The sequence below is a fragment of the Mugil cephalus genome, chromosome 9, assembly GCF_022458985.1.
Source record: "Mugil cephalus isolate CIBA_MC_2020 chromosome 9, CIBA_Mcephalus_1.1, whole genome shotgun sequence".
Classification (NCBI taxonomy): Eukaryota; Metazoa; Chordata; class Actinopteri; order Mugiliformes; family Mugilidae; genus Mugil; species Mugil cephalus.
The window spans coordinates 871,298-890,620 of NC_061778.1; the positions used below are offsets into that span (position 1 = coordinate 871,298).

The 19,323-nt window shown below is 44.0% G+C and overlaps 2 protein-coding genes across 4 annotated transcripts; one reads left to right on the forward strand and one right to left on the reverse strand.

Annotated features, from left to right (window-relative positions):
- The first annotated feature begins 3,831 nt into the window (after nt 1-3,831).
- On the forward strand, nt 3,832-9,265 carry esrrd (estrogen-related receptor delta). 2 transcript variants are annotated; one of them, XM_047594490.1, is made up of 8 exons: nt 3,832-3,988; nt 4,577-4,898; nt 4,984-5,137; nt 6,388-6,504; nt 7,031-7,108; nt 7,193-7,354; nt 7,977-8,249; nt 8,969-9,265. In XM_047594490.1, exons 1-8 carry the CDS (start codon nt 3,924-3,926, stop codon nt 9,205-9,207), a joined length of 1,410 nt encoding a protein of 469 aa, XP_047450446.1. In that variant the 5' UTR covers nt 3,832-3,923; the 3' UTR covers nt 9,208-9,265. The 2 variants fall into 2 exon arrangements, with proteins under 2 accessions (XP_047450446.1, XP_047450445.1); XM_047594489.1 differs by having other exon boundaries at nt 7,031-7,354.
- A 1,091-nt stretch (nt 9,266-10,356) lies between these two features.
- Nucleotides 10,357-17,257, reverse strand: LOC125013689. Of its 2 annotated transcripts, XM_047594560.1 has the most exons (11): nt 17,051-17,257; nt 15,436-15,655; nt 15,082-15,283; nt 14,838-15,006; nt 14,043-14,136; nt 13,926-13,964; nt 13,780-13,833; nt 13,563-13,690; nt 12,481-12,616; nt 12,313-12,383; nt 10,357-11,098 (listed from the first exon to the last, which is right to left on the reverse strand). In XM_047594560.1, exons 1-11 carry the CDS (start codon nt 17,174-17,176, stop codon nt 10,871-10,873), a joined length of 1,467 nt encoding a protein of 488 aa, XP_047450516.1. In that variant the 5' UTR covers nt 17,177-17,257; the 3' UTR covers nt 10,357-10,870. The 2 variants fall into 2 exon arrangements, with proteins under 2 accessions (XP_047450516.1, XP_047450515.1); XM_047594559.1 differs by having other exon boundaries at nt 13,926-14,136.
- Nucleotides 17,258-19,323: the final 2,066 nt, after the last annotated feature.

Consider the following 19,323-nt stretch of genomic DNA (forward strand, 5'->3'; position numbering starts at 1 on the left):
ACACTGATACACACACACACAGACACACACACTGATACATAGACACACACTGATACACACACACACACACACACACACTGATACACACAGACACACACACACAGACACACACACTGATACACACAGACACACGCAGACACACACACACACTGTTACACACACAGATATACACACAGATACACACACAGACACACACACACAGACACACACACTGATACACACACACACAGATATACACACTGACACACACACAGATATACACACTGATACACACACTGATACACACAGACACACACACACTGACACACACACAGATATACACACACTGATACACACAGACACACACACTGATACACACACACACTGATACACACAGACCCACACACCTTGTTGTGTTTATGGGATGAATGTAAAGGAATCATTGTGAGTCTGTAGGTGTCGTCATCGTCCTGTAGTTTCTGCAGCTGTGATGTCACAGAACCTGCTCGTATTTAAATCAGTAATAAAATCAGTTGGAAGCCGCTGGTTATAGCAAATAAATCAGTGGACAGAATGAAGCAGGTCGTGTGTGTTGGTGGTTTCAGACTTTAAAGGGACATATTTTCATGTCTCTGCGTCGTGGGCAGACGGATCCTACGGGTTTGATTCCTGGGCTGAATCACTGAATTCAGTTCAGTTCAGTTCAGTTCACACTGGGCCACTGGGGATCGGTTCTGGGCCACAGCTGGTCCACGGGCCGCTGATTGAACAGCCCTGCTCTACACAGTCCGGTCCAGCAGAGACCTGGTTGAGTCAGAGCGGCTCTGACCCAGATCTGGTGATGGAGGTGAGTGGGTCAGTGGAGTGACTGGATGTTCCCTCGGTTCACGGCATCGACACAAACTGAAGCTGATTAACGTCCCGGATGGACACGATCATCCGTCCACTCTCAGCCAGAACCAAGACGTTCAGAGACATTCATGAGGAATGTGGGAACTCCAGGGTCCAGGTCCAGGTCCGGTCCAGTCCAGTCCAGTCCGGTCTGGTCCAGGTCTGGTTATGTAGCTGTTATGAAACATCAGATGTAGGTGAGACTGATCTGAGCGTCTCAGTGTGAGATTAACACTCGGTGTGTGTTTGTCTCTCATCTCAAAGTGCTGCTTCAGCATCCTCCCTCCTCCTCCTCCTCCTCCTCCTCCTCCTCCTCCTCCTCCTCCTCCTCCCTCCTCCTCCCTCCTCCCTCCTCCTCCTCCCTCCTCCTCCTCCCTTCTCCTCTCTGCTTCTAGGTCACCACTCAGTTTGTTCAAATGCAGTTTAATGGAGCAATGATCAAAATTCAACCTTCTGTCCTTAATAACTGACAGGAACGTGTCCTCCTCCTGCCACTAGGGGGCGATATGCTCATTGTCAGTGGGTAAATACGGCCCCGTTCACTTTGACCTATTAGGTAATAGAATGAAAAGCTGGAGTCATTTAAACAACAGTCAGATGGAGAATAGTTCAGCTTTTTAATCTCGTTTGCTTCTGGTGCAGATAGATGGCGCTGTCCCTCAGCTGGTTCTGCTTACATACTCTCTTTACCTTCTTCTTCTTCTTCTTCCCTACGTCACTGAACAGGCCACGCCCCCTCAGGGTGGAGACGTAGCTCTGTCGTTTATCGTTCAACTTAAAAGATAAAACTGAGATTTTCTCTCCTCAGGACAGAGGGACAGAAGCCGTGGAAACAGGTGGAAGATGTGGACCCTGACAGTTCATATGTGCGTTAGCATGGTGATGATGCTAACGTTAGCTAATGTCCGTCATCACAGCGGTTAGTTACAATGTTAAACACAAAGGTACGTTAATGAAAGGGTGAACGTGGCAAAGCTTCATTCATTCATTTAACATCAGAGATTCACCGAGGAAAGAGAGTACCGTATTTTCCGCACTATAAGGCGCACCTAAAAACCTCCAATTTTCTCAAAAGCTGACAGTGCGCCTTATATATGAACCAATGCTGAGTAACAACAGGTCTCGCAACTACGTTAAGCAGCCGCCGACTTCATTTTTCCCCGTAGAAGAAGAAGCGCGCGGTGCATGCTGGGATATATGACCCAAAATGGCTCCTATTAAGAGACGCGCTTACGACGCAGAGTCTAAACTCAAGGCGACCAGTCACGCAGTAGAACACGGGAATTTAACATTAACGAATCAATGGTGCGGAAGTGGAGGAAGCAACAAGACCTGCGCCAAGTAAAGACTAAACAGAGTTTCCGAGGGAACAAAGCGAGATGAGTGAACGGAGTTGTCAGAACGCTGGTTTGTAATCTATTAATAAAGTTTGACTGGCCTATCTGACTGTTTTGTTGACATTCCCTTTAGCGCAGCTCTAATGGATGCATAACGTAACCCAGGCCTCTGCTGTAGCGTCTATTCTATGCGCCTTATATATGAACAAAGTTTTAAAATAGGCCATTCATTGAAGGTGCGCCTTATAGTGCGGAAAATACGGTAAGTGTCTGTAGGACACTAGCGTCTGATTAGCCTCTGATTAGCTTTAGCCTTTTCAGCCACGTTCCAGCTGACGGATGCTAGCAGCAATATAAACACTGACTGGAGGAATATTTCCCACCTGTGGTTTGTTTTCACCCACATGGGGGCGTGGCCTAATGTGCTGCTGTCATATGTACAGTTTGTTAATCAGAGAACTCATTTTAACGTGTTTTATGACCTTAAACTGTCCAGTTAAAGTCGGATTAAGGGAATAATCACTTTTCGTGTCGCTGCTGAGACGTTTCCGTTTGTTCTTATATTTTCTCTGAATGTAACGTCCTCTTTGGTTCCACAGGTTTGTGTCTTCTCGTCTTTCATGAGTCTTTGTGTTTGTTAAATCCTCTCAGACTTGTTGTTTCCGTCGTGTTGTGATTTTCCTTCTTTCTTTCTTCCTCTGTTTTCACACTAAACTCTAAGAACTTTATGTAAAAGCTCATTTAAGATGTGACTGGGCTGTTGTTTCCTGAAGGAATCCTGATTATTTAAATTCAGACTTTTTATCATTTTTATCACAATTAACTTTTTTTATTGTATGTTTTATTTCATTCGTTTACAGATAAACAAATAATTCAGATTTAGACACATAGACTCACAAACTAAAGACTCAAATGAGTTTATTCTGAGCATCTCCAGAGTTTAAGTTATTAAACTAACAAAACAAAGAACAAACTAGTGTGAACACACTTGTTCTCACAGAACTTAAATAACTGTTCACCATGATTTAGACTGAAAAATAAAGAAGAAATATACAACAGACACAAGACATTTAGTTCGTTTATCCCACGAATCAAATTTGAAAGAATATAAAGAATATACATAAACAGTGACAGTAGCTACAGGCTGGAATTAAAACGATGCTAAAAGTTATAACATAATATAATTGTTAAGGTGTTAAATGTGGACAATGACGGAGTTTGTGCAGATTATTGTGTAAAAAGAACAGTGAGAGCTCAGACTCATCATTAGTTCATAACACAAACAGTCATTGTGTTATTTTTTAGTCACATTAAAACTCTAAGTTTCTTTGTCTTCGTTTCGTTTCCTGCTCTCGTACGAACAGTAAAGGTTTAAAGTTTAAAGTTTAAAGCTGCAGGTTGACATCAGCAGACAGGAGCTTGAGGCCGTGGCCTACATCTGTCACTGTCCACATCAATAGAGATGATGGAGGAGGAGGAGGAGGAGGAGGAGGAGGAGGTGGTGCCTGCTGATTGGCTGAGAGCAGAGGCCCCGCCCCCTCCCTCCCCTCCTCTGTGATGACGATGAACAGATAAATGAACCTCAGCCTCTTCACTGATCCTCCAGTTTCCTCCAGTGCTGCTTCTTCCTCCGTAACTCAAACTTCTTCTGACTCATGAACGAGTTCTAGTTTTTACTGAGTTATTATTTTATTATTTTTGCAGTGATCTTGGTTCATGTTGAGGATGGAGCTGAAGGAATTCTGTCTGACAGACGACTTCCACTTCCTCAGCGCACAGCGGTCAGTTCATCATTATTATTATTATTATTATTAATATTATTAATATTATAATTATTAGTCAGAGTGACGTGTTTACATTCATTTTATTAATAATAATAATTAAAGATGTGAAGTTTAAAGTATAGTTTAAAGTTGTGCATGTTCATCATTTCAGTTTCACTTTGTTCATAATTTAATTTCTGTAAATTTTTTCTTTACTCTATTTTCCATTTTATTTTACTTGATATTTTATTTTTATTTTATTTTAATCTTATTTTATTTCATCTTTCTTTTTATTTGTGGTTTTTAAGAGTGTTTCTTTTATGCAACTAATCTTCTGTGATCAAGTAATTTTTTTGTATTTAAATTTGATATTTTTATATTTATATTTTATTTTATTTTTAAGTGTTTTATTTATTTATATTTCTAGTTTCTATCAATTTATTTAATATTATTATTATTTATATTTTCATTTAATATTTTTATATTTAATTTCATTTTTCTCTGCAGCTAAAACAACTTTAAACAAAATATTTAGTTCATTTAAAACAAATAAAAAGACATTCTTTTATACATATTAATTTATATGTTTTAACTTCTCCTCCTCAGCCTCCTGGACTCCTCCTCCTCCTCCTCCTCCTCCTCCCCCTCCCCTGAAGCCGGGTCTCCAGCCTCCTTCCTCCACTCCTCACCCCTCAGTCCCTCCTTCCCCCTGGACACTACACCCGCTCTGAGCCCCTCTCATCCAGCCTTCCTCCTGCCCAGCCCGGCCTCCTCCTCCTCCTCCTCCTCCTCCTCCTCCTCCTACAGCCTCCTCTGTGGAGCTCCAGAGCCCGACTCTCCGTCGGGATCTAGCTCCAGCGGAGGAAGCGTCGGAGGAGGTGCTGCGGTCTGTTACTCCGTGTCTCAGTCGGACTCGTTTTCAGCTCAGGTGAAGAAACTTTTGATGCTGTTGAAGCTCTGGTGTCACTCGGTTTAAACCTGGAGGTCGGATGATGAGTGTTTCCTGTCTGCAGGTGAACTCCATCCTCAGAGGAGACTTCCTGACCCCCGTGGGCTCCTCTGGTCCTAAGAGACTGTGTCTGGTCTGTGGAGACTTCGCCTCCGGGTTCCACTACGGGGTCGCGTCCTGCGAGGCCTGCAAGGCCTTTTTCAAGAGGACCATACAAGGTGAGGGCCCAGGTGGAGGTTTAGCATTCAGGTTCAGAGGTGGGGCAACGTTCACCTCACAGGTCCTAACCCCCCGTTATTTATTCTTTATCTTTATCCTCCATCACTTCTCTGCTGGTTTATAGGAGCAGCAGCAGCTTCATGAGCCAATCAGTTACTTTGGATACGTCCTAAATAGGATTTGATTTATTTATTTATTTATTTTTGCTTAAAGGCTGAAATGATGAGAGATTAATACTTTTTTTTTTTGCTTCATATTTAATGACTTTTCCTAATTTAACGACGTGAGTCTTTACTTTAATGATCCACGAGGAAAATGATTTTATTTACACATAAAAGTATCATCATCATCTTAAAAACCACAAATAAAAAATATCAAATAAAATAGGATTATTTTATAAAAGAATCAAAGAATTTACAGAATTAGCACGTGAGCAAATGTGTTTTTATTCTTGATACAGGATGAACAATAATATGAACTTAGAAATGAGACACGTCTCTGTCTCTGTAGTCATGTAACAGGTTTTCTGGATGGACATGTGGCTTTGTTTCATTTAAAGAGATATTTATTTATATATATTAATTCTATTAATTTTCTTCTGGAGGTTTAAATAGCTGCAGTAAAACAGATTCTAAGGATAAAACGTGTGATTGAAGCGACTCAGTGATTAATCAGAGCGTTAATGAGTTAATGAGGATCCATTGATTCCTGTGTGAAGTCTGAGTCCGTCTGCAGCTGATCACAGATCCATCGATTCCCTGTGACGGAGGGAGGAGGGTTTATAGATTAGTGTGTGAACAGACAGGACGAAAACATGAGCACAGGAAACAAAGACATGGAAATAAATGAACTCTTACACACTGGCCACTTCATTAGGTCATTAGGTACATTAGTCAATGCTTTCTAATGACACCACAGACTAGAGACTAGAGACTAGAGACTAGAGACCTGACTGGACACCAGAGACAGGTTCAGGTCCAGGTCCAGGTCCAGGTCCAGGTCCAGGTTCAGGTTCAGGTTCAGGTTCAGGTTCAGGTTCAGGTCCAGGTCCAGGTTCAGGTCCAGGTCCAGGTCCAGGTCCAGGTTTAGGTCTAGGTCTAGGTTCAGGTTCTGGTTTAGGTTTAGGTTTAGGTTTAGGTCCAGGTCCAGGTCCGGGTCCGGGTCCAGGTCCAGGTCCAGGTCCAGGTCACATCGAAGCCTCTGAGCTCGACCGTTGTTCATCTGTACTTCCTGTTTGGTGGTTGCCTAGGAAACATCGAGTACAGCTGCCCGGTGACTAACGAGTGCGAGATAACGAAGCGGAGGAGGAAAGCCTGCCAGGCCTGTCGCTTCCAGAAGTGTCTCCAGGCCGGGATGATGAGGGAGGGTACGTCTCCGCCCTGGTCTCCCTCAGTCTGACGAGTTAAAGACAACGAGACACGAGTCAACGACCGACACAAGGACACGTAGAATAAGACTAAAAAAGACACAACTAAGACACAGAGTCCGGAGAGAGACCAAAACAAACTTACAACAAGACTAAAACAAACTAAAGAGACTAGAGACTTGAAAAAAGTATAGTCTAGACACAACAGACCAGACCAGAGACTAGAGACTAAAGACAAGAGACTAGAGACTAGAGACTCGAAAAAAGTCCAGACTAGACACAAGAGACCAGATCAACTAGAGACTAAAGACCAGAGACTAAAGACCAGAGACTAGAGCCCAGAGACTAGAGACCAGCGACTAGAACCAGAGACTAGAGACCAGCGACTAGAACCAGAGACTAGAGACCAGAGACTAGAGACCACATCAGAGACTAGAACCAGAGATGAGAAACTACAGATTTGAGACTAGAAACTAGAACTGAGAGACCAGAGACTAGAGGACTGAATGATCTCTGTGTGTTGCAGGTGTCCGGATGGACCGGGTCCGAGGGGGACGTCAGAAGTACAAGAGGAGGGTGGAGTCAGTCAATCATCCAATCAGCAGTGAGTCCTCTGGACGTCCCCAGGTCTTCATCCTGGACTCAGTTCGTCATCATCCTCATGTCTCCTCCTCTTCATGTCTTTCAGGAAACAAGGTCATTTCTCATTTGCTGCTGACAGACCCCGCCCCCCTGGCTGCCAATCACGACGACTCGACCAATGAGAGCAGCCTCAGCACCCTGCTGACCCTCTGTGACCTCCTGAACCGGGAGCTGCTGGTTCTGATTGGCTGGGCCAAACAGATCCCAGGTACGGGTCAGAGTCCAGAGACTAGAGAGACCAGAGACTAGACATTAGAGACTAGAGAGACTAGAGGCCAACGAAACTAGAGGCCAACGAAACTAGAGCCAAGATTAGATAAGAGCCTAGAGATGAGACCAGATTAGAGACTTGAGAGAGGGACTAGACTAGGGACAGGTCCAGACTAGAGAAAGAGACAGAGCAGGTCCAGGTCCAGATCTAGACTAGAGCCTAGAGACTAGAGACTAGAGAGACTAGAGACTAGGTTAGATAGGAGACTAAGGACTAGAGAGACTAGAGAGTAGACATTAGAGACTAGACATTAGAGACTAGACATCAGAGAGAGTAGAGGCTAGGTTAGATAGGGGACTAGAGACTAGACATTAGAGACTAGAGATAGACTAGAATCCAGAGACTAGAGGCCAACGAAACTAGAGCCAAGATTAGATAAGAGCCTAGAGACGAGACCAGATTAGAGACTTGAGAGAGGGACTAGAGACTAGGAACAGGTCCAGACTAGAGAAAGAGACAGAGCAGGTCCAGGTCCAGATCTAGACTAGACTAGAGACTAGAGACTAGAGACTAGAGACTAGACCATATGTAAGTGACCCCTCTGTTCCCACCCCTTCAGGTTTCTCTGGGCTCTCATTGGTCGATCAGATGTCGCTGCTGCAGAGCGGTTGGATGGAGGCGCTGCTGGTGGGCGTGGCCTGGCGGTCACAAGGCACGCTGGGGGAGGAGCTTGTGTTCGCTGGGAACCTGCGATTGGACGAAGCTCAGTGTCGCAGCGCAGGATTGGCCGATCTGTACGAGGCTCTGCGTCACCTGACCATTAAATACCAGATGATGAGGCTGAGCCCTGAGGAGGCGGCCGCCCTGAAGGCTGTGGCACTCGCCAACTCCGGTACGAGAGACTAGAGACTAGAAACCACACAGCAGGGACTAGAGAACAGACTAGAGGTCACTTACTAGAGGCTAGAGAATAAGGAGCAGAGACTAGACGAGACTATAGAGACCAGAGGCCAGAAACCAGAGGAACCAACTCTGGTACGAACACTAGAAACTAGTCACTAAAGTAGAGACTAGAGACTAGAGACCAGAGACCAGAGACTAGAGACCAGAGACCAGAGACCAGAGACCAGAGACTAGAGACCAAAGACCAGAGACTAGAGACCAGAGACCAGAGACTAGAGACTAGAGACCAGAGACTAGAGACCAGAGACCAAAGACCAGAGACCAGAGACTAGAGACTAGAGACCAGAGACCAGAGACTAGAGACCAAAGACCAGAGACCAGAGACTAGAGACTAGAGACTAGAGACCAGAGACCAGAGACTAGAGACCAGAGACTAGAGCAGTGTTGTGTTATCTGTAGTAAAAACCATTTGTCCACTAGATGGAGACAAAGTCAACAAATGAAACCAAGGGCTGCATATTAGATACTGACATTACAGAATAATAAGAATACTGATATAAGACACTGGTATGGACACTGGAGACAACAGACTAGAGACCAGAGACTAGAGACATATGTCAAATAAGTTTGATATGAGTTTATGATTAAATAAATAAAGTAGAGGAACATTCAGTCTAAATAACAGAACCTTTAACGTGTCTCCGTCAGATGTGGACCCGGTGGACTGTCCCGACTCGTTGCAGAGGTTCCAGGACGGGCTCCACGAGGCCCTCCTGGACTACGAGGCGTCCCGCAGGGAGCAGCACCGGGCGGGACGTCTCCTGATGAGCCTCCCCCTGCTGAGACAAACCGCCCACCGGGCCGTGCAGACGCTCCTGAGGCTGCAGCACCAGCACCGCATCCCCCTCCACAAGCTGCTGCTGGAGATGCTGGACGCCAAGGCCTGAACAGGTCCACCAGCCGTAGGACACGTCCTCTAGGTCCAGGACACGTCCTCCAGCCATAGGACACGTCCTCGCCAGGACGCCTATTAGGACAGGTCCTCCTAGCCGGACAGTCCTCCAGCCGTGACCGTAGGACACGTCCTCTAGGTCCAGGACAGGTCCTCCAGCCGTGGGACAGGTCCACCAGCCGTAGGACACGTCCTCTAGGTCCAGGACACGTCCTCCAGCCGTGGGACATGTCCTCCAGCCATAGGCCAGGTCCACCAACCATAGGACAGGTCCACCAGCCGTAGGACACATCCATCAACTCCAGGACACGTCCACCAGCCGTAGGACACGTCCTTTAGGTCCAGGACACGTCCTCCAGCCATAATACACATCCATCAACCCCAGGACACGTCCTCCAGCCCCGGGACACGTCAGGACAGACGCCCTCATCGATTATTTCTGTCAGAAACTGACTTCCTGTTGAAAGGTGTTTTTACAGAGACTTTTTTATTGAAATATAAAAACAGAGCATTTCTCAGTGGATTAGAATCTTTAAAGTGACCTTAGCCTCGGTGAGCTAGCCTGCTGCTAGCTGCGCTGCTGTGCTAAGCTGTGCTACTGCTGCTAGCCCACGTCTGTTAATTCACTATACTGCATTGTTGTTACCTGTGTCAGCTGGAAGAAGCTGCATTTGCTACGGAGCGTCATTCATTCATCTTCATTCATTCAATCATCATTTTTATATCATTCATACACCATCTCATTTTTATTTTTCTCTCATTATTGTTCATACCAACCTGATCCTGAGTTCAGAGAAACAGCTTCTCTGAACATGCTGCATCATTTTTCAACCGTAGACGAGCCATTCATTCATTCATCCATTCATTCATTCATTCATCCATCCATTCAGTCATTCATTCATTCATTCATCTATATCAACATTTTTCCCATCATGCACTCTGGGAATGAAGTGGACCTGTAACAAACGGAGCATGTGACTGGATCAGTTCTTCTACATGATGCTGGTCAAACTACAAACTGTCTTTATTTTATGATTTATTTCTGTTTATTGTTTTATTTATTTCGGCTGCTGCTGATTAGAAGATGAAGCAGAAAAGTTGCTACTGACTCTTAGTTTGTTTCCAGGTGAATAAAAACATTAAATCAAGTCTTTTGTTTTTATTTTTTAGTTAGAAACAATCCCACAGTTTAACAGACAGAAACACGTCTTAGGTCTTAAATCAGGTTCATAATGTGTTGATTTGTCTACAATAAAATCCCTTCATGAATAAACACTTCTCACAAGAATAAAGTTTAGTTTTAGTCATTTTACGACGGGAGGTGAAAAAAAAGCTTTAATGTTACGTGACTTTAATCTTCTGACCAATGTTTAACATCTATGAATATAAGATTAATGTCATTGTTTCTGCTTCATATTTAAAGACTTTTAATCATTTACTGGAGACACTGACCCCATGTGTTGTTATTCTTGATAATAGTTTTTCATACTAAATGTTATAGAGAACAATAATATGAACTTAAATGATATAAAGACACTTCTCTTTTTTTAATTTAAGGCAGATTTTATGGTGATCTCCATGTTTCTCTACAGTCATGTAACAGTAAAAAGGATAAACAGTGCATTTTGAAGGTAACAGGAGGTTAATGAACGTTAGTGTTAGAGATTCATGGTTAAAGTCACGAGTCCCTGAACCGTGAGACATAAAACCTCCAGCAGCATCTGGGGAGGAAACTCTGGACGCTCCCAGTTCTGGCTGAGTTCTTCCAGGTTCTGGTCGGTGGAGCAGAGGAGTTCAGCCGCCCAGCGAAGATCCCCGTCCTCCTGCAGGGACGGAGGCAGAGACTCAGGGAGCTCAGCCTGGTCCTCGTCCTTCAGAGCGTCCACCTGAGGACCAGACAGTGAGACCAGCTACTAGAGGACAGAACCTAAACCAGGTCAGATCAGGAGTTTTTTCTCCTACTTCCACTTTTACTTCGCTACATATTTAAGTTTAATACTTTTACTCTGATACGTTTTTCATGAGCTGCATCGTTACTCGTTACCATCGACCTTTCTCAAAGCCCCGCCCCCAATCATACATCCTAGAAAGCGTTACTATGGAAACCAGGTGCTTCTAGCTGCGGCCTCCAACAAGCTACATGTTGAAGGATGTGGTTTGTGGGTCGAGTTCTTCCTGAAGCTGGAAACACAACATGAACGGATGAAGTGGATGAAACAGTGCGGAAGGAGCCGCTCCAGCTACACGTCAACACAACAAACACGCTACACGCGTCTGCTCCAAGGTAACACACAATGGGCTAAAGCTACATGATAGCTAGCTAGCTAGCTAACGTCGAGCTAGCAAGACGCTCATGTGAACAAACGTGTATATGAAAGTTATGGTTCCTGTTGGAGAATATTAGTAATATTAGAGCCGAGCTGACGTGAGTTAGCTTAATGTTAGCCAGCTAGCTAGCTAGCATTGTTAGCTGTTGCGCTGGGTCTCGATGCTGGGAGACTCTCTAACGTTATGTTTCATCAGTTTACATCACATTGAACACAGCGCCCCCAACAGGTCATTTAAAGTCACTGCGTTTCATCTTTCATGTAGTATTTTGTGAATGGAAGCTGCTCCTGAGGCTGGTGACTGTACATGTACATGTATCTATGTAGTACATGTACATGTAGTACATAGATACATGTACATGTACATGTATCTATGTACTACATGTACATGTACATGTATCTATGTAGTACATTCCTGTACTTGTACTGCTGCTACAGCCAAAGGGACTGAAACACATTTGAAAGAATATAAATGATGATATTCAAACTTTTCACCACTTTCTTTAATAACTACTTAACACAATACCTTGTACTTTTATTTTCAGTACTCGAGTAGTAAATATTAAAACTAGAAAATTCCCGCGGACATTTTGAATTTTATTAAACTATTTGTACTTTAGTACGAACAATGTTGAATACTTTAGTACTTCTACTCAACTGTGTCGCTTAAACAACAGTTCAACTTCTACACAAGTAACTTTTTTGATAGAGTACTTGTACTTTTACTCAAGTCTGGGTCTGTAGTACTTTATACGTGTCTGGACTGGACCAACCATTTGTTGGAGGACTCTCAGGGTTTCTTCACTGCAGGAGGTCAGGAGGGGCGGAGCTTCGTTTGGAAGAGCTGCAGAAGAAGAAGAAGAAGAAGAAGAAGAAATGTTTTAAGATGTAGAAACTCTTAGTTTCTAACTGAACCGTAAACCTCATGTGTCAGTTTTTACCGTCCAAGGCGCTGACCAGTACGTAAACAGCGTTCTTCACGTCTGAGGAGACGTTAGAGACGTCCAGGACGTCCAGGAAGGAGGAGACGGTCTCATTCTGAGGACGCTCGTATGTCCCTTTAATGGACTGATCCAGCTGAGAGGAGGAGGAGGACATCTTCATCATCATCACCATCATCATCATCATCACCATCATCATCATCATCTTCATCATCATCATCATCATCACCATCATCTTCATCATCATCATCATCATCACCACCATCATCACCATCATCATCACCATCATCACCATCATCACCATCATCACCATCATCATCATCATCACCATCATCACCATCATCATCATCATCATCACCATCATCACCATCACCATCATCTTCATCACCATCACCATCATCACCATCATCACCATCATCATCACCATCATCTTCATCATCACCATCATCACCATCATCATCACCATCATCTTCATCATCATCATCATCATCAGTTCATGTGTTTAACGTTGAAGTTGCAGATATTTGTCTGAAGGTTCTCACTCATCCAGGTCCTGGTTTGGATCCAACAACGTGTTTTTATAAAGGTCAACAGGACGTTTCATCTGAGGATCTTCAGTCCTGAGAAACTGGAGGAAGTTTGAGGTTTAAATAGAAACTCTGAGGGTAAAACCATCAGGAACTGGATCAACTAAAGTCTGTTTACATCTAGATCCTGACCTAAAGCTGCATTTACATTTGAGTTTTTCTCAATAAAAGTGATATTTCTGAAATGCTGATGGAGGATATTTGATATTTGATCTGTCTCCTCTGGATCAGATGTGTCCTCTGACGTCCTCTGTCCTCCAGGTGGAGCTGGACCTCTGCTGTGTTGGTCCATGAGTTTGTTGTATGGCTCCAGACTTTAGTCCAGTTTTACCCACAGAGTCTGTGTTTAAACCTCAGACCTGAACTAGATCCTCCAGGTGACTTTTCTAAACGCTTTTCACAGATATTTAGGACTGGACTCATCACGCTCCTGACTGGTCACTGATCCAGGTTTAGCTCCAGGACCTGAACCAGACCAGGAGTCCATCATCTCACCGTCTCCTCCAGCTCAGAGAGGTCGTCCTGGTTCTTCAGGACGTCGCAGAGTTTCTTCAGCAGCTCACGACGGGTCGACTCAGGAAGATCTGCCAGCGGCTGCAGCAGAGCTTCCTTCATCTCGACGCCTTTAGAGTCAGGAAACGTTTGACTTCAGAAACATCGACTGGATCTTTAAACGTGTAAAGAAGTGGTTCAGACGTAGTTGAACTCTCACCGTCCTTCACTTGTCGCAGCGTCGCCGTGTTCGAGCTGTCGGAGAAGATCGTCTCTGAGAAGAGATGGGATGAAGGATGAGATCATCACATCCATCTCCTCACAAACTGGACAAACAGGAACTTTTAAGCTGAACCAAACACCTACCGAGACCAGTTTTGTGAGTCCAGGGTTCACATTTGATTTCTGAATGAGAGGAAGAAAAAGAGAAGTTAAAAACGAGTTCTACCCAGAAACGCATGAAAACGCCGACGTCGTTCTTACTCAGCTCGTTGTCGTCCAGCATGATCTCGGTGAGGCCGTAGGCGAATGTGGCCTGTTCTGGGACGGTGAAGGACGTCTCCTCCTTCCTGCTTCCCTGGACAAACATTCACATTCATTTAATGAACCGAGACAGAGTGAGACGTCCTCAGACAGAAGACAGAAGACACTAATACTGGGGTCCACAATGATGCTAATGGTGCTGATGCTAATGGTAGTAACCAGACTGATCTGGTTCCAGTGAGTGTTTAATTAGCTTAGCCTCCTTAGCTCTATAGCTGCATGGATGGAAGTGAAGCTTCAACATGTCTGAGACCAAACGTTTGTCTAAAGTTTGTCTGGACTTCACCTCTAAAGATGCAACAAGGAGGAAACACCTGGAATTAGATTCAACATCTGACCACACATAGCATTAGCATTAGCATTAGCATTTTATTAAAGGACCAGAGATGTAGCGTCTCTGATGCCTGACAGACCCCACGACTCTGGTTTTATTATTTATTTTATATGCGTTCATTTATTTCTTAGTCTTAGTTGTATTTATTTTATTTAAATTAATGTTCTGTTCAACTTTCACATCACAAAATGCCTTAAAAATAAAAAGCAGCTGCTTTTGGACAAACTCTGTATGTTTTCATTCTTTAAGCACCGGCACCGTTTCAGAAGATAAAACCTGAACCAGACCTGAACCTGGTTCATGTCCACAAAACCTGATGGAGACAGAATCGGATCCTGTTTCTACTGGAGCCTGAATGTCTCCTGGTCCCGTCTCTGATCTGTGGACATGTTGACTCTGACCTTCACCAGCAGGTTGATCATTTTCTGGCAGGACGCTGAGATGGACCCGTCACTCTTGGACTTCCTGATGAGTTTGACGGGGCCCGTGTTATAAACCGTCTGGTGGACAAACGTCAGCTTGTCCCTCTGCTTCAGGTCCAGCATGTCCACGTTGTTCTTCTTGATTTTCCTGACGGGTCAAACAGAAGCAGAGTCAGACCTTTAATCGTCTCATTTTAGTTTGGGACAGGGACACGTTTCGTACCTGCCGCTGAATTTACTGCGGACTTTCTTGATGTCGGCTTTCTTCTTCATCATGCTGACGGGCATCACCAGACCGTCCACCGTGTCCACGTTAGCCGAGACCTTAGCTTCACCCACAGCAGCGTCTCCTCCACCCGCGCTGCCGCTCCCACTCGTCTCCATGGACGTAGTGAAGTCCTTCACCAGCACCTCCTCCTCAACATCTGGGACGAAGCCACATTAAAACCATGAGAGACCGGATGTTAAATAACTGCACCTCAGATAGTCAGAGGGTTAATGCACAATAATAATAATAATAATAATGATAAAGTGGTGAAGGTCAGACCAACAAAACATCTACGTTTATGACATTCACCTGGAGAGAAGGTCTCCTCCTCCTCCTCCTTCTCCTCCTCCATGAGCTCGGGGAGGCTCATCGTCATCATCGTGTACTTCGGGACCTTCCAGATGTTTCCCTCCCGGACTTTGACCAGAGTCAGTAAATCCACCTTGTTGTTCAGGTTGTCGTTGGAGATCAGGTCTTTGTGGGCGCCCACGCTCCTCATCACGGCCTTGGCTTCCAGTCCAAACATCTTCTACGGAGACAGAGACAGAGACAGACTCAGAGACAGAAACAGAGACAGAGACAGAGACAGAGACAGACTCAGACTCAGACTCAGACTCAGAGACAGAGACAGACTAGGAGACAGAGATAGAGACAGAAACAGAGACAGACTCAGAGATGGAAACAGACTCAGAGACAGAGACAGACTAGGAGACAGAGATAGAGACGGAGACAGACTCAGAGACGGAGACAGAGACGGAGATGGAGACGCAGACAGAGACAGACTCAGAGACAGAGACAGACTCAGAGATGGAGATGGAGACGGAGACAGACTCAGAGACAGACTCGGAGACGGAGACAGACTCAGAGACAGACTCAGAGACGGACTCAGAGACAGACTCAGAGACGGAGACAGAGACAGACTCAGACTCAGAGACAGAGACAGACTAGGAGACAGAGATAGAGACGGAGACAGACTCAGAGACGGAGACAGAGACAGACTAGGAGACAGAGATAGAGACGGAGACAGACTCAGAGACGGAGACAGAGACGGAGATGGAGACGCAGACAGAGACAGACTCAGACTCAGAGACAGAGACAGACTCAGACTCAGAGACAGAGACAGAGACAGACTCAGAGACAGACTCAGAGACGGAGACAGACTCAGACTCAGAGACAGAAACGGAGACAGAGACAGAAACAGACTCAGAGACAGACTCAGAGACGGAGACAGAGACAGAGACAGAGACAGAGACAGAGACAGACTCAGAGACAGACTCAGAGACGGAGACAGAGACAGAGCGTCCTCTCCTCCTGTTTATTGCTGGTTTCTGTTTCTCTGCGTCTTCACGTTTCATTTAACATTTACTTTTTTATCAACATCGTCTTAATGTTTCTGTCTGTTTCAGAGCTTCTGTCTCTTAACTTTAGTTTGTGACAGATTGTGGAGTTAAATTAAACTGATCATGATGATGGTTTATACATGTAACACAAACAAGACACAACAATCTGTGTTAATACAACTGATACAACAACATATAAAACCAGAAATTTAATTTTAAAGGTTGAATTTTGTGGCTGAAGTTTTTGAGATGATGAATTTTATCAGGACGTAATAAATTTCACACACGAAGTTTACACTTAAACTGAAAAGCAGAACGGACTGAGTGTCTTATTTTTGCCTTTATGAGACAATTACACATCAGCAGAAAATAGGACATGAAAGAATACTTGGTTTATGTGCAACTATTTTCATATTCCTTAATTATTGTACATGTTAAAGCTGTTGTGAAAGTGGTAAAGAGCTTTATTTAATATTCTGAATCCTATTATTGGATCTATATTTGTTTTCCTCAGACCTCAGTAACACACAGCGACACACACGACCTCAGAAGTGTGTAATATAATATCAGTATTTGTTTCTTACCTCTGCTCCAGTGAAGCTCAGCGAATGGGACCAGTTGTGCGTTCGCACCAGTTTGTGAGTCACTGCGTCTCTGCAGCTTTTTATAAGTGACAGCTCAGACTGAGGCGTCTGAAAATAAAGCAGCATCTGACAGTTCGCTGGAAAATCAGCGCTTCCTGGTCACGTGACGCGTTAATGAAAGTTGGCAGCAACGGTTCGAGATTTAAATCTGCACCAAGTTAAAGGAAGAAAACCTGGATGTTTACTCACATGTGTGTGTTTGGAGCGCGGCCACGCTTCACTGGAACACACTCGTGTTATCAGGAAGTCGTGCAGCAGGTTTTACATGACGGGTTAGTGTGAAAACACAAACACACAAACTGGAACTGGACAATTATTAGAAAATTATATAAACAAAAAGTCATTTCATGAGAAAACTGAGGGAAAGTGTTGCACTGACTTTCTTTGTTGCACCATAGATTTGTTTCTACAGACCTGAGTGAGGTGTGTGTGTGTGTGTGTGTTTTCATTCCTGCATCACTGTGTGTTACTATCAGGCTGCATGAAAACGTCCTGACTGAGTCAACGTTGTTATTTATCGTTCTAGGTTTGAGGTTGTGAGGCTATGAAGTTGTGAGGTTGTGAAGTTGTGAGGTAGTGAGGTAGTGGGGTAGTGAGGTAATGAGGTAGTGGGGGTTTGAGGTTGTGGGGTTGTGAAGTTGTGAGGTTGTGAGGTTGTGATGTTGTGAAGTTGTGAGGTTGTGAGGTTGTGAAGTTGTGAGGTTGAGGTTGAGGTTGTGAGGACGGGAAAAGTCTGAGGAACTTTACATCCTCCTTTAAAACGGCTCTTTGTGATTTTTCAGTTTATGGGTGAAAAGCAAGAAGAAGAAAACACACGTTTCTTTTTATTACATAGATTTAGATAATAAATAGATATAAAGATATTTCCAGACGTGTGTAAAGAACTGAAGGCGGAGATTTGAGTAAAAGTACATTTTTTGTACTTGAGTATTAGAGTAGTTTATTTTAATATTTGCTGCTGAAGCACTGGAAGTATTATGTTCTGTATTATTATGTATTAGACTCAGATTTAATGATCCACTAGTGAAATTAATCGATCAGAGCAGCTGAATCGTTCTCAGAATGAAGAATAAATCGTCTGATGGAGAACGATCCTCTGACCCTGTAGTGATGCTGTAGTGATGGATGAGCGATGGAGGGATTGTCCATAATGGACAGCAGTTTATCCCGTGTCCTCCTGTCCCTCACTGAGACAAATGTCTCCAGCCGCCTCCTGGTCTCATGTCCAACCTTTGGCATCAGTTTGTTGATCCTGACGTCTCTTTGCTGTAACTAGTGACTCACTGCACAGACTGAAGTACCTGAGCCGACCACCAGGGGCCGACAAAGGGCCGCGAACCCACAGTTTATCATCCACTATATGACAGTGTGTTTAGTGCTTTAATGTTAGAAAGCAAACAAGTTTGTTTTCTCTTTATAACGAGATAAATGTGTGAATGCATGACCCCTCTGGGCTTCCGTAGTTTCCTGTTGGTCGTTAAAACATCTTTGTTTTTTGATTGTTTACGTCTCGTTTCCTCTTCACTAATGACGTGACTGGTCTCTGGCTCAGTGTCGAGACATGATGGAGGTCTGTACACCTCCTGTACACCTCCTCATGTAGGTTTATACACCTCCTCCCCGTGTAGGAGGTCAACCCTTCCTTTCTAAACACACTGGGCGGTAGAGAAGATGTTCAGGCCTTTGGTTTGTTTTCAGGATGGAGATGTTTCTTATCCTAGTTTAGTTATAAAACTTCATTTATTTGGTTCAACCACGTGGTCTGTTTTATATATATATTTATATAATTATATATTTTGTACAAGGATTTATAAACAAAGCAAAAATCAGTTTCCTGTCAAAGTGAAATGTCCAGACGTCGTCCTCAGGATGAAATATTAGATCTGGACTCTAAAACATTCATCTCACTGGAACATAAATCTTCTCCAGGTCGTAGTTTTCTTTTATTTCACCTTTTATTCTTTTATTTCACCCTCTTCCTTTAAAAGTCGTCCAGACCCAAAACCCTGTGAACACAGCGTCTGGTCTGAGGGACAAAGACACGACAGGTTTGACTCCAGAGACAAATGAAGCTTCGTCCAGATCCACTTCATTTTATTTTATTTCTTTTTTTTTGACAATTTGTTGACATTAAAATACAAATTATGGCTCAAGTTCAAGTCAGATTCATCTACAGGTAATAAATAAATGAAGATGTTAATTATTAAAAAGTA